Below are 15,613 nucleotides of genomic sequence, written 5' to 3' on the forward strand. Positions count from 1 at the left end.
GATTCGACGCCAAAGTACACAATTTAGTTATGTAAATTAAATTAACTTTTCACAGTTCCGCAAAAAAGCAAACAAAACTTAAGTTTTCACGACAAAATTGATAGAACTTTGTTGCAAATAGATACGCTGAAACAATTTGTTTCCACTTCTTTTCCAAATATGCACAAAGTACCAAAAAAAGTCAGAAAAAGTGAAAAAAAAACATAATTGTTGGAAAAATTAAAATTGATAAGTTAAGTTTCTTAAAGTTTATAAGTTTCTTGAAGAAGTTTAAAATAAATTTCATTTTTTATTATTTTATATGGACATCATTGGGCATTCACTGGGCATGGGGTTAAGCTAGAAGAGCAAGTCCGTTCAACTGTGTTTTTAATTCTCAATTTATTTATAAAGTTTCTCTCTTAATTCACACTTGAATCTAGAACATACATTATCTATCAAGATTCAAACGATTTAACTTCGAAATCTATCAAGTCAATTCAGATAGCTTAGAAATATTCGTCAGGGCTTGAGTCTTTGAGCAAGTGTTTCAGGCGTTCAAACAGCAAATTACTGACAAAGTAATTCTAAAATCTTAAGTATATCAAGCAAGTCATCCAAAAGACGAAACTTGGCAATGCTTTTTTGAAACTTTTTTGAAACTATATCCTGGCAGAAATTTGGATTTGAATGCGCTTAATTTATCCTGAAATGGCTGAACTATCGATTTTCAAACCCCTGTAACTTGGTGAAAAATGATCGCATAAAAAAGCATTTTGAGCACAGGGCATTAATCAGTTTCAGGAGTTGAAAAAAGTTGGCCACTTATTTTTGAAGTCGCAATAAAAATATCAAAACTCATTCAAATGCAATCCCATCCCCCGTCTATTTCTATATGATTTCGTGAACGAAGAAGACGAATTTAAATCTCACTGTGAATGGTAAATATGCAAATTAAACTCATCAAATGATGCACCAGAAGCAATGAGGGGGCAGGTAACGATCCCATCTGAGTTGCAAAACGCTGCCCGTTGTATCGAACGAATTGATCAAAAATTGGAAGCAATTGGTCATACTAAAGTTGAAAAAGGTACCTCGAAAAAAGGTCTGCTTGACTTTAGATGGTTATTAAAAGCCCGAAGTTTTTTGACTCTAATTAAATTGAAAATCAGATAAATAAAAAATTTCTTACCTTCAGGAAAAAACATCAAATAAAAATTTTTTGAATCTTTTTTAGACGCATCGCATCGTAGGCGAACTGGTTGACAACAGTTCAAAATAAGGACGGCGAAAAGTCCGAAGATTTTATTGCAACTAGTCGATGAGGGAAAATTTGTCAAGTTCAGCTACCTTCAGTCATTTTTTTTTAAATGAGAATTCGTCGCAACGCAATTAAACTTTTTCAATACGGGTATAAACATTACATTATAAAAATGTCACCTAACAAAGAACGCAATTTTAAAATCTGCGCATCACTGAATCGAATTATTACAAACTTAAATTTCAAACTAATCTGCGCTTGCATTGCAAAAAAAAACTCCAATTTTTCGCCGGCTGAAAGTTAACGTTCTTCTTTTCAGTCATAAATGATCATCCGATGTATCAATTACGAGCTAGATCCAAGCAACAAAAATTAACTTTTCACTTCATTCAACTTCAAATTGTCATGAACTTCCGGCAGCCAAATGCTCGCTAATAAGAAATAAGACGAGGGAAAATATGTACTGAATTGAATTTACAGAAGGTTGTAAAATAGTTCCATAGAGGGTATTAGGTCAAAAATCATACTCAAATAATTTGCTACTAAAGCAAGGTCACTGTTTCCACACACGCAGATCAGCGTCTCCCAATTTTGATTTTTTGTTTCAATTTATTCTGAAAATAAAGATTCAAATATTCGATATATGTACAAGTTATTGAAAACTAAAAAATTCAATCACGTTTATTAGAATTTCATAATCAGAAAATTTGACTATTTTCGGGGGATTAAACCTTTTACAATATTGCTCATTAAATTATAATACAAAACTAACTGATTATGAATATACCTGCAAGTACATTCAGTTCTTGATTAAACAGAAAAGAGAAGTAAAAAAGACAAATAAGACTGAGTTATCACTATAGTCTTGAAAAGAGATTTTAATGAAATTTCAAATTCGCTTCAATTGATTGCATATTTTTGAATTAACTAAAAACTAAACATAATTTCTGCCCACAACTACAAAAAAATATTGGCCCAAAATTCTTTTCGGATTTTCCAATTTCAGCAAATAACTTTTTCGCGCAAGGCTACTGCAAAACAGACATTTTGAACAGGATAAAATTATGTTGATGAAAATAACAATTCAATCACTTTCGCTAAGCTGACCAATTAAGGATTTCTTGATCAATCTGCCGAGCGTGGCGATTTAATGAATAATTCAACGGAAATATTATTAGAAAAAAGTTCCCGCAAATTTAAGCTTCATGATTGGTTCTTTTTTCGCATTCAATTTTCATTTACCACCGATGAAGCTAGAGAGACCAAGAACAAATTATTCATTTTCTTACCAGCTATCAACAGTCATCAACACCAATTCAAAAATAATTAAGTTTACCTGTTTATTACAGAAAAATTACACATATCACGAAGATTAAAAACATCAAAATTATCTTTTACGTGGAACATAAAAACAGCAGAGCGAAATTGAACTAAAGATTAGCACAGAAACCATTCTTTTGTTAACTTTCAGACAACTCGCCTTTTGAAATCAACTACCTATAGCAAACTTTGAAGCTATAATAATTTTGGACTTAAGCAACTGCAGGACAACATTTACATAAGTGACACAAAAACTTCGAAACAACTCAACCATCAGAGGCAATGTAAGTTATAAAAAATAATCTATTTGAGAAATATCGGTTGTTTTTTTTCAAAACTGAAGTATTAACTGAGATATTTTCCAAATATAACATGTCAATTCTTCCTTAACTTTCAAATTCGATAGAAGAAAAAAAATTGCAAAAAAAACAATTCGGACTCTTGTTTGTAAATATAACTTCTGTGAGAATGGGATTTAACAAGAAAAAAGCAGCTTTCTTAAATTTTCAAATGAGAACAAATTTATTCATCGAAGCAGGAATAACTTTTGTCCAACTGGCTCATAAAACTCAGTGGACTTCAAGGTTAACGTTTCCAATTTAATGTTCCGACCACTAACAGGAACTTTATCTTCCATTTTTTTCACCCATAACCAGACAATAAATATTATACCCTTTGAACGGTGCTCTACTAACAAAATATTGTATAGCTAGGGGATAGAAGCAAAGCAATCGAAAAAATTACATCTAAAAACTTCAATGCATGTCTCGTATGACTTTCAGTTTCAGTGAGAAAATCAAGCAACGCAACGCCCAGAATGAAACTAGCACTGCAAAAAAAATTCAACCGAGCGGTAATTAGTCAGACAAGGCTTCGATAGACGTTCATTGAGTCGAAAAAAAGTGTCACAAGATATTTAAAGCTACAAAAAATTTACAAACAAAAGCTACTCCAAATTTTTACCCTCCCTAGAACAAAACCTCATCAAAAACTATTTTCACCCTCTAAATGACCATTAATAAAAACAACTTCTCCTCACTCGAATTAACCAAAGCAAAACCAAGGTAGTGACTTTCGATTTTTCTGTCATTGAATCTGATTTCAATTGCTGAAATATACGGCAATTTGTCATTTTTTATTGACTTGTAACTTCAGTTAATTACGGTTAATTCACATATATACCGAAATGTTGTCAATCAGCAAGCTACCCAAAACCGACCTGCCTCAGCACCCGGACGAGGCAGATATACAACTCGTGTCTGGACAATTGTGTCCAAGACATGACCCGGACAAAACTGTCCGAAATTCAAAAAGTGATTAAAACATTTGGTTCCCAGACAAAATTGTTCCAAAAATTGTCCAGCTAATTGCCAACCTAGATAACAACCGGATTATTTTCATAAAATTTTAGAATAAGAAGGATTAAATTGATAAAGCCGCCCACATTGCGAAAAAATTCAGATTTGAACTTCGACCTTTTGCTTTTGAAACCAATGACTTCACCGCTCGGCCGAACGCGCTTTGAAGTTTCAATTAATTTTTTTCAAAATTCGGTCTCCAATTGACCTAATATATGGTTTTTTATTACAAATACAATCAAAGGATATTTTTCCTTTTCTGCCCACCCCACACGAGCATCAACTTTATGGTCTAACGAGTGAGTTTACAAGGTTGATAATGAAGACCAAATATGTTTGTCATGGCCTTATTAGTATGCAAGTCAACTTTCATGACCATCGGACAATGTGAACAGTAATTTAAATTACAAAAACTTGCAGGTGGGGGAAAAGGAAAAAGAGCCGAATCTAACTATCTTTTAAATATCTCACACCACGCCCTTAAAAAGAACAAAAAACATCAGTAAACAAAACACACATGATTTTTAAGAAACTAACTGAAGCTGGCACATCCTCCGTTACTCACTCATTATCCGGCTTTTGTTGGTCTATTTTTAAATGGGTCTGTGTGATATTTCTTCAGGATTCATAATGAGCTTTTTTTCTTGTTGTTCCTGCTCCTGAAAGCTTAGAGGAACTGTGGATTCGGGTGTCGTCTTTTCCGCGCTAAACTAGGTACCAAAAGACGTCGGATGGAAACGATCGAGGTTTCCAGTAAACCCAAAATGTATAAATTATTTTGGCTGTTTCGTGATTTTTCAAACAAATGAACAATGATTTCTAAAGCTAATGGGGCAAAACTTTTCAAACCTAAGCCAATTCGAGAAATTGCATCAATAGGTAATTTTGATCAACCAGTATACATTTGGTGCGTATCAAGCAACAAATCAAAATTGAAAATCAATTATCTCATTATTCAGGCTATTGAAAAATGTTATTTTACATTTCGAAAACGAAATCAGAAAAAGCAAAACAGCCCTTAAATAAAGCAAAAACTACTCAACATGACTAAGGCTCCTAATTGCGTCCAGCAAAAACTTAAAATATCAGGCGTAGATATTTTGACTTGATCCACAGATTAAATGATTAAACACACGCAAAAAAGAAACCGAGGTTTGGACTAAATCAGAAGTGCTGCCATATTAAAAAAAAACTCTAGTTTAGATGTAAATGCGGTTTGCTTAACTATTTGTAGGCATAGAAGTAGAAGAGGGTCAAATCCCCCTTCGGTCTTAGTCGGAGGGTTTGCAATGTCATCCGCATCCTAAAGGTGGTAACGGCTACGGCATAATAGATGACACTAAATCCTCCTTCCTTCCCTCCCTACTAAAGCCCTGCAGTGAAAAAGGCCAGCAACACAAGAATAAACAAGAATCATATATTATACATTACATCAAAACATAACATATCATAAAAATAAACATATCCAATTGTTCAAGAAAGTCATGATATTGAAAATTCGAAGAAAAAAATTAGTCTTAGTGTATTTAAAAATCAAACATCAAAAGTAATAAAGGCGGTTAGCTTGTTAACTAATGCCTTTAATCTCTCTTATCGTTTTTTTAGAAGCCGGGGACTTGTTTGGTTTCTTAAATTCAAGCTAATATTAAGCTCTAAGAATAAATACTAACTCAAACTATTAATAAACATTTAATTTTAACTTTGAGTATTTAACCAAAAACTTTCATTGAATGTCAAATAATCAACGATATAGTTTTCCTTGAACTCATGCTGAAGTATTAACGATAACAATTAGTTGTATAATAATTTAATAATGTCTCTTAGATTCAAGCCTCACAATTTCTTCAGATAAAAGGGAAAAACTTGAAAAAAGCTTGGAGAACCAATTTGGGAGACGTCAAAAGAACTACTACATAACAACCAATTTGCAATTAAAATTTTTGAAGATCATACCATTTTAACTAAATCATTTATTTACGTTTTCCTTTCAATTAAAAGTTCACAAATTTATCCGTTTCCACTTTTTAAGAAATATTGATCTTTGTAATGGTATAACAACTTTTGCTTCTTTGATATTTTCTGTTCGGCACAAAAGTTCAAAAGTTTTGCCAAATTGTACTATTTTTTGTCAAACATATATATATTTTTTTCGTTCAATTTACTAATTTGGTTCGGTACGTCACAGTTCATATTACTAATTTAGTTCTTTTCGCCTAAGTAATTCATCCATAAACTCTTAATTTGAAGAACGAAAATAGCACCAAAAAGTTTTCCAAAAGACCAAGTAGACCCAAGAGTGATTATATCTTACTAATGATATTTGAAAAATTCCACGCCATTCGACTTGATTTCATTAGATACATGTGATCTAAGCTTCGCTGGTTATCGGTGCTAATAAGTAAGCTTTAATTACAAGCTTTTCTGTGATCTTGGTTGCAGTCTCAAGATTTAAAAACATTTTCGCACAAAACTATTTTGAAAAGCATCCCAAGGGGATCAAATTTTGCTGAAACACTCAAACTTTGGCTTTTACTAAAACACTCTCTTACTAGGCAGGCGGCATTTTGTAAAAAAAAAATGTGCCAAAAATTACGATTTACTCTGAAAAATTACATTTCGGAGCAAAACATATATTTTGACTTTCTAGTTACCTCGAAGACGAAAGTTTGAAACTTCGGCAAAATGTCATCAGACGGTATCAATTTCAACCTCAGCGTGAACTCGAATATTCTAGAACAACCCCCAATGACGTCACCGGGCGCGCGTGAATCATCAACTGTGGATATTTTGATCACGAGCCTCAAAGCAATTCTCGGAACAGTGGCTGCTATTCAAAACTTCACCATTTTTGTGCTGCTGCTTATGAAGAAAAAACGAGTCGTAAGTTCCGACCACAATTCTTCGATATTCTTGAAATTTCAATGAAAATCGAGTCGAGGAAAAATACACCTAATGAAAGATCCATTTATCAATCCCCTGTTCACAGTACTTAGAAACAAATCTATCCTTAGTTCTTAATTATATATATTTTTCAAATTGTTAATGAAACTTGTTTAAATATGTATCAATCTTATAAAATGCCCGTCAAATATTCTTTTTAAAAGGTCAATGCAATGTTATGAAGCTTGCATCACATATAATGCAAGCCATCCTCAATAATACAAGCCATCCTCAGTTAAACAAATATTTTGAAATCTTCGCCAAAAAAGTGGCATTCTGATAGTTGAACAGTGGAACATTTTAAAACAAACAGAAAATATTTCATTGGGAGCCTGTCGCTTTTCTGGCCTGGCCATTCTTTCTACCCCTTAAGACGCCTTCGAAACTAAAATTTTGTAAATCAAACGATGGACTCTTCAGGCTATCAAACTGATTCTTTTGTCTTGAACAAGCCTAATTATGTGATCAAAGCAAAAAAATATCTTTGTACCATTATGACTATTGTATCTTTTCAAATGATCGTGGGCTAAACTATCAAGCCGGTCGAAAGGCAGCGAGCGAGAAGATAGAAATCACTGCCTTTTTTGTTCACTGGTGATTGTGATAAAAGACTAAAAGGTTAAACGCCATTTTTACTATAACTCAATTAAGTCCAATAAACAAAGAGAGATCGTCTTTTTGCCTTGCTCTCGGGGGGTTGAAACAAACGGAAACCAAGCCACTTTTAAATTTGAAAATTGATCAAGTTTCCCTTCCAAAATTGGATTTAGAGGGAAAAGAGCATTGTCAATCAAAAATAACCAAATAAAGCACTGTGTCAAATAACGAAAAAGATCCGACCAAAACAAATTAGCATTTTCCGAGGAGTAATGAGGGTTCGAAAGCTTCAAATAGGCGAAGTGAAAGTTTCAAGTGAAAGCCCGAAGTTGGGCACCTTATTCACATACTAATTCTATGGGCAAGAAAGGAAATGAGACTACAAAAAATCCTAAATGACCCATAACTTTGAGCTAGCAATATTCAACTTACAATTACAAGGAACTTTTTCAACCCTTTTTTCATAAATTTACAAAAAAAAATTTTGAAAGAAATTTGTTTAAATTTTTGAAAATAAAGAATTGAAAATGCAACTTCAGTCAACAAATTATAAATTGGCAAACTTTTTTTAAAAAAAAACACTTCAGTCATGTATGAAGATGTAGTTATCTCGTTAATAAGATCAATTATAGTAGAGAAATAACAAATAACTGAGTTGACTAACTGAATATTTTCCAGGTGAGCGAGCTTCTGGTAATTTCAAATGCTCTTCTCGATACAATAATGGCAATTATATTCCTCATCAAATCTACCATGGTGAAACTTCTAATCCAACTCCCTCTAATCGGCCAGTGTATATTCCAATATTTCCTCTACACATTCCTAACAACCGCTTCTTTTTTCCTCATCATTTCAATCAGCATCAACCGCTACGTAGCTGTGCGACACTGTCACGACTACAACACCATTTTCTCCAAGTCAAGGGTTCGAGCCCTGCTCGCGACTATTGTCGTTCTCTCTTTTTTGCACAGTGTGGGGGAGATTGTGGTGTGTAAGGGCATGTGGCCTTGGTATGAAGACTACTGGCTCTTTTCACGCGTCTTTCTCGTCCTTTTGTGCTGTGCAGTTCTCCTTGGTAAGTTTATGACTCGGATCTACTTAACAAGACCCCCTCCCCCCTATGTTATCTCCTAGACAATCTCCACCCCTCTAAATTAAACATAAATATTCTTTAAAGATAAAAGTTTTGTTTAAAAACGCTTCACTAAAACTCCCTAAAAATAACGCGACCCAATTTGTTGGATTGCTTTGAAAGTTTCCCATGATCTTTGAAGCACTTAAGAGCTTTTTGACCAAAAGCTTCAACTTCACTTTAATGATAACTTACTAACAAATGTACTCAAATTGGATAAAAAAAGAAAACCGATAAGTGGCTAAGCTGAAAGAAAAACAATTATTTATGAATAGAAAAATTTAAGTGCGTTTTACATCGGGTCAAGTTATTCGTAATTACAAAAAAAACATATCTATAGACACACAGGCGGGCGGAGCTTCCCGCCGCTTGAAATACCAAATAAAATTAGCATAGCTAACTAGCCGACAGAAAATTGGAAACTGGAGCAAAACTGATATTTCATGGCTTATCCTTCTATAATAAGGCTGCGCGCTTACTTTACTCGCTCGAAATTAAACTAAAACTCAAAAATTCCAAACCGGTTTTTCTCGACACTCGGACAATTTTTTGAAAATTTTGTAATATCGATCGAAGCAGGATTGAAAAGGGCTTTAAAAAGATTAATCACTCCCATCAAAACGCTGCTTAATTGTTATAAATGGTTTAGGTTGAAAAATAAAACAAACTTGCCCGCTCGCTCATTTTATTCGCTCGAAATTAAAACTAAAATCAAAAAAATTCAAACTGATTTTTCTCGACACGAACTTTTACAAACTTTTATGACTTCGTTCTAAAAACGAATGTGAAAGAGCTTCAATATGACATATCTCTCAACCCATTCCGATGAATATATGTGGCGCCTAATTTTGCGTGGAAAACAACAAAGAAAAAAACAAAGAAATACAAAGTTCCTCTTCATTTTCAATGGTCGGAACGAACACTATTTCGAAATGCGTTCAAAGAATGTTTTTAGCTCATCAAATAACGCAAAATAAGTCGACTAAGCCGATATTATCTAAGGCGAAACCTTTCAAGCCAAAAGAATAGATACTGAAAATAGATCAAATCGCAGTTGGTAAAAATACAACCAGCAAAAAAAAACGACTTTCGAACGGCTACTAAAATGTCGACAAACTCAAAATGCGTCTGCAGATTAATGAAAGGACATATGTGGACGATTCAAGGATTCTGTTAGACAAGTTGGAAAAAATTTGATGTTTCGATTTGATAAAAACTTGCTTATAGCAAGAGAAAAGATCACACATCCTAAACAAAGTTGAATCTTAAATACCTTTTAGAACTGCTGGATCCCCACTCCACTAGACTTTATGTAATTTTAAAATTTTAAAAACTAATTATCTATTTTTTAAATGAGACTGTTAAAAGCTGAAACAGCTGAATTTTTCACAATCACAAACAGGCATGTAGTTAGTAGCTACTCTTTTATCTATCATAAATTTTCATAATTTTTTGATTTTGCCGCAAAATATAAAGGTAAATGTGTGATGTAAATCCCAACACAGTCGGCTTAAAGCTATTCAATACAATTAAAAACTAACATCTTAAATGAAAAACACTAAACACTTAAAGAAAAACTTAACAAGAAAAATCAAAAATTTACAAAAGCGATCTTAAAAAGAATTGCCGGTTTCTGGGCAAGAAGTTCCGGCCACTAACCTTGAGTAAAACAAAAGAAACAAATTTTTGAAATAAAAAACATTCAAGCGATATTTTTCCAGTTTCCAAAAAAAAATTGCTTCTTTTTTTCAAATATTTCAGATTCGTTTATAGAATTTACCATTTTTTTAACACTATTAAGAGCTGATGCCCTAATAGATTGCTTTAATTGTTGCAATCAAAATTTCCAGAAACGATTTTACAACGATTGAATCGCAATTCTTCTTTAAAATAACATTTGACTTAACACTATCTGCAATTTTTTAATGGTTCCGCAATTTGTGCGGAAAAATAGTTTAAGCAAACTTTTTAAGTTTTTGCCCATTTAATGGTCAAAACATTGTTTTTTCTAAAGACGTTCCGTGACACAAAAATACGTCAGACAAAACTAGTAGTCAATTAATTCCATTAGTGCGAAGTATTTAATCAGAATACGGTAAGAATCAAAGATTGTGAGAAAAAAAGATTAAAAGAAAAGTTTATTTATAAATAATTAACTTTTATACCATCAAGCATATTTCCCAGTAAATTTATTTGATCATTGTAAGACAATCGACAAAAAAACTCCAGGAAAAAAATAAAAGGATAAAAAATCGGAAATTAAAAATTATCGGAAAATGCTTATCGAAGAAGAAGAGTGACACACAATGTTTTTTAGTTCATAAACTGACGAAAAAAATTCAAATTAAGCACCAACGAAAATCGGAATTGTAAATTGTTTCTGAGGCTTCGGAGGCGCCATCTGAATACACCATGAGAGATGAAAAAATTAAACACACCCAAATTAAAAAAATTAAGAGTTCTTCAGCTCTTTTCAGAGAACCGATGTTGTCTTTGATTGAGAATTACATGAATTTTAGTTTTTTTATGGATTTTTTGGTTATTTTCTATTTATGCCAAGTAAGTAACACGGAACTTTCAATTAAAAGGCGAGGAGTAGCCAGAGCTTCAGCCGCTCTGCTTAAAACAAGACTCTGATTGTAAAATTGAAGCAAATTACCCACATTTTAGGGGTCTACTCCGCCATTTCCGATCAATTCTCACAGCCATTTTGGGCCCCGATGCTGAAACCTGTCCACTTCTACCGAAAACACGTCAGCTGCAACCGCAAGGAAAACTCAAAAGGGAAAACTCAAAAAGGCAACCACACTGAGCACAACAAATGTCACCTTGCAATGAAAACCAGCACTGAACCTTTACTGATTCCGAGAAAATGTGAAGAAACGCATGACATAAGAATTACGCTGTGTCCGACAACTAATGGGGCTGAGCATCCGACTGAAAGCTGCTATCCAATAGAAATACACTATGACGCAACATTGACTAATTATGCAACGCTCAAGGATTGCGCAAGACCAACTGATTACGCAATGTCGCCAGATTACGTTAGACAGAAGGTAAGCTTACATAAATACACTAATAGTCAAAAGAAATATCGAAATATTTAAATGATTTATAAAGAGATCGCTTGTCTAGCAAACAAAATTTCAACAAAGGAAAAATTTTTTAATCATTAATGGTACAATTCACGGCATTTTATGCATTGAGTTGGTCGATATTTAGTAGCTAACGAATCTTAATTGATATGTGGTACTACTATGATACAGTGGTCGCTTGAAAATAACCAAGTCCCTTAAGAATATGACGCCTAGAGCTATCTCAATTTCTTGAATAATTATGAGTTTGTCATTCACAAAAATTTCGCAGTATATATTCAAACAATTCTTGTTTCGTTTTTTCTTAGGATCTCCCCTCGCCATTCTAAAAACTCAAAATAAGTCCCCAAAATTGAGTTTGGACGATCAATAAGCAGGCCCCGAATTTAGTAATAACTAGCTTTCGTTGTTGACAAACCATTTCTGAGAAAATGGAGAAAATGAACTAATCAGAGAGACGCGCTTAAAATTAAATATTTCTGTTGAAAATTACCAGAAAACCAAGTTTTTTACAAAATAATACGCCAACATTGACATCTTCACCAAGGCCGTGATCATATGGCGGGGAGTTGATAAGATGCTTTAAACTACAAAAATGAAAATGTGGTGAGTGTTACAACGTAATACTTGGATGAAATAATTGGATTATCTCTCAGACTCTCTACATTTTTAAACAAAAATTCGTTGAAAATGATTGTTTTTTTTTGCTGTTATTTTTGAAAAAACGGGAGTTTGAATTAGCTTTTATTCAACTATTTCGATGGTTTTTAAGGAACCATTTAGTGAACTAAAACGTTTGTTTATTACTTAGCGAAAACCCGGGGCCTGTCAATAAGGTAACCCCGTTTTTCAAATCGAAAAAAAAACAAAAACTTCGTTAAATCGTAAATAATCGGGGCCTGTTTGTTAAATCGTAAAAAAAAACTTGAGGCGAACAAATTTCTTGATATAAACAATACGGACACCTTAAATTTTAATCTGAGAAGTATCTGACTCAAAAAACTTCGCGAGAATTTTGATATGAATAATTTATACACAAATTAGATTTCAAATTATTACATGCGAAAAGCATGCGGGACCTTTATATCCTAGTTGCTTTCTCGCGGGACCATTCTATCATAGTAGTTATTCGGTACAAGGTTGTTAGACGAGACAATAGTGCCGGAGATGGAAACCAATTTTTGTAGAGGTGAAATTTGATTCTACCCAATTTCAAAGCTTAATAACTTTCCTGCTAATTTCCCTCTACTTTTCAACTAAGGTTAGATACGGATCGTTTGTTTTCAAGGGGAAATACCTACACATACGAGCATTTCAGCTCATAACGGAAAACGGTACAAGTATGTTAGTTAGGTCTCAGGAAAAAGCAAATGTAAAAAAAAATGGGTCACGTAACTTTTTTGACAACTTCAAAAACGCAAGTAAACAAATGAGAACCAAGGTTTTTGAAGTTTTCAAGAACTAACCATTTTCATCGGGACTCGGCTTAATTTTAGAGACCCAACTATCATCCTTACACCCGAAAAACTGCTGATGTGACTCAGATTAAAAGCTACGTAGAAAAATTCCCAAATTGTCACAATTTAAATCTATATGTTACAAATCCAATGGTGATCTCCCACACAAAACTTAATATACTAAAGCTTCATTACTCTTATAATTATTATTATGATTATTGTTCCGACTTTCGATACGAAATTAACGGAATATTTGTGCTCGGGTGGGTTTTTTTTCTTCAGACAAATTTCGGCTTTATAACTAGCCATTTTTGACGGCATTTTTTATACTATTCAAAAGTCATTGTTGTCCTGAGCTTAAATTTGAAAAAGATATTTTACCTGTGATCATTTTTCGCAAAGTTATGGGGGTTTAAAGTTTGGCATTTTGGCCAATTTGGGACAATTAACGCGCGAAATATTTCGCGCTATTAACGGTAAGCGGAGATTTAATCCGTCTTAGAAATCGTTCCAAATTGGTTGAATGAAGCTTATTTGCCATAATTGATGTGTTGCTAGAAGCGAAATTTATTACTTTGTACTTTATATGGCGTGTGGGGGGATGATTTTCACAAAATATCTCAATTTTTTATCTCAAAATATCACAAAACATAACAAGACTGCTCCTGATACGAGCAGTCTTGTTATGTTTTTGGTCATTTTCAGGTCAAAGTTGTCGATCAAATTCAAGCAGCAGAGGAAGAGCACGACGGCATCTCAATTGGGCCCAGTCACTTCGGACTAGATGCAGACCCTGATAATGACCTTGACCCTGACTATGACATGGACATAGATGTGGACGCGATCAGTTTCGGAGGCTGCTCCCCCAGGGGGTCCAGGGTGGACGAGAGGGGAGTGAAACACGAGACTGATTCACAGAAGATGACCATAACTCAGTGAGTTCAAATTATTCAGATCATTTTGATAAGGTGAACTTGGCACCCTTGCATTATTATACCTGAATGCATGGCTAATGCAATCATCTCATTTCCCTCATTTCTTGAATTAAAGCTCGTATTAAAAACCTGTTTGTAATGCCATGGTCAATTAAAATCGAATGATTTGCTGAAAAAATTAGTGACAAAGTTGTCATAAAAAATTGAGTTAGTATCGCTATTATTTTAACCAATCAGAGTCGAGCAAGTTAATTTCTCTTTTCTTCAATGCACACTTCCGAATTAGGGCAAAAAAAACTTTTAATTATTCTATTAAGGTCAGCAAGGGAGACTTAACTTTGCTGATTAATCGAGTCTCTAATTAAGCTTAGTCTAATTCGAGTCTTAGAAAGTTTCCTCGTGTTTCACTCAAGTTTAAAATGACCGATTTGGGGGCATAATTAAATTGAGATTAAATTAGGTCTTGAAGATTTAATTGAATCGGAAAAATCTAATTTCATTTTGATGAGATCCAATTGCATGGAAGAAGAACGATTTCTTTGATTACATGCTCATTTAAGCGGAAATAATAGAAGAAAAAAAAACTAATTTATTTGGATGCTGAGGCTTGCAACAATCGCAGATACGGGACGACTTAACAAACTCATGGTAGCTCACACAATTAACAAAAAAATTTAAATTTTGTCCTTAAAAGGTCAATTAAAGTGCTCAAAAGTCTTTTTTTTCCTGGTTTTGCACATCAAGATTTAAAAGTTTTTACAGCATCTATTGGAACAAAATTGCAAATCGCACATTAAACGCAAATCATCTATTACTTTTAATTTGAAATTTGGTTAGTTTGAAAAATTAGTTTTTTTTTTAGAAAGGACAGCTCGGCCGACTCAGAGGACAAAAACCACCTGACAATCTCGATGAGACGGAGTGGTCCTTCATTTCGACCAATCAGAACAGAGAAAGCGAAACTAGCCAATCAGGCGGCCAAACGACAAGCTAGGAAAAAAACCTTCCAGAACCAAAAACACAAAATAACATTTTCGTTGTTTCTAGTCTGTTTGTGTTTCATAGTTATAATAATTCCGCAAACTAGCATCCAACTTATAAACTATTTCACTTCAATTCCCGTCGATCTAATTCTCAATATATACAGCATTACTGAAGTCGTTTATCTTATGAATTTTGTAATCAACCCTATAATATTTACATACAATAATGGATACCTTATGGGAAAATTTCAAAATGTGCTTGCTGTATTCAAAATCACCCAAAAATAAATTATACAAAAACTAAGCTGCAAAATTTTGCTACGAAATTAGCTTAACTCTTAAGATTACGTAACCCAAATAATTTCAATAAAATCGTAACGCATTTTAGTTGTAAACTCAAAGCGTTTCAGTTGTAAACTATTTGAGTATTTTTTGTGTGTGATAAAATTGGTGACTTAAAAATTTCTGTACAATTTTCTGAGCGGTTATTGTAAAACTTACTGCAAATCCCTTCAAAACAAATATTACTTCTAGATTTTAAATTCATGTTTCTTTA

General features: G+C 33.4%; 1 protein-coding gene across 1 annotated transcript; it reads left to right on the forward strand.

Annotated features, from left to right (window-relative positions):
- Positions 1–2,508: 2,508 nt before the first annotated feature.
- On the forward strand, positions 2,509–15,345 carry LOC134855530 (uncharacterized). The gene is made up of 6 exons (XM_063872074.1): positions 2,509–2,844; positions 6,566–6,798; positions 8,134–8,530; positions 11,258–11,643; positions 13,845–14,074; positions 14,937–15,345. The coding sequence occupies exons 2-6, from the start codon at positions 6,601–6,603 to the stop codon at positions 15,343–15,345; spliced, it is 1,620 nt and encodes a 539-aa protein (XP_063728144.1). The 5' UTR covers positions 2,509–2,844; positions 6,566–6,600.
- Positions 15,346–15,613: the final 268 nt, after the last annotated feature.

The sequence above is a fragment of the Symsagittifera roscoffensis genome, chromosome 10 (assembly GCF_963678635.1).
Source record: "Symsagittifera roscoffensis chromosome 10, txSymRosc1.1, whole genome shotgun sequence".
Classification (NCBI taxonomy): domain Eukaryota; kingdom Metazoa; phylum Xenacoelomorpha; order Acoela; family Convolutidae; genus Symsagittifera; species Symsagittifera roscoffensis.

What these genes read in the sequence shown, in the direction of transcription:
- LOC134855530 (XM_063872074.1), top strand. Translation starts at nt 6,601, where the DNA reads ATGTCATCAGACGGTATCAATTTCAACCTCAGCGTGAACTCGAATATT. An exon ending in TTATGAAGAAAAAACGAGTC is followed by an intron (nt 6,799 to 8,133) that starts GTAAGTTCCGAC and finishes AATATTTTCCAG; the next exon opens with GTGAGCGAGCTTCTGGTAAT. An exon ending in CAGATTACGTTAGACAGAAG is followed by an intron (nt 11,644 to 13,844) that starts GTAAGCTTACAT and finishes GGTCATTTTCAG; the next exon opens with GTCAAAGTTGTCGATCAAAT.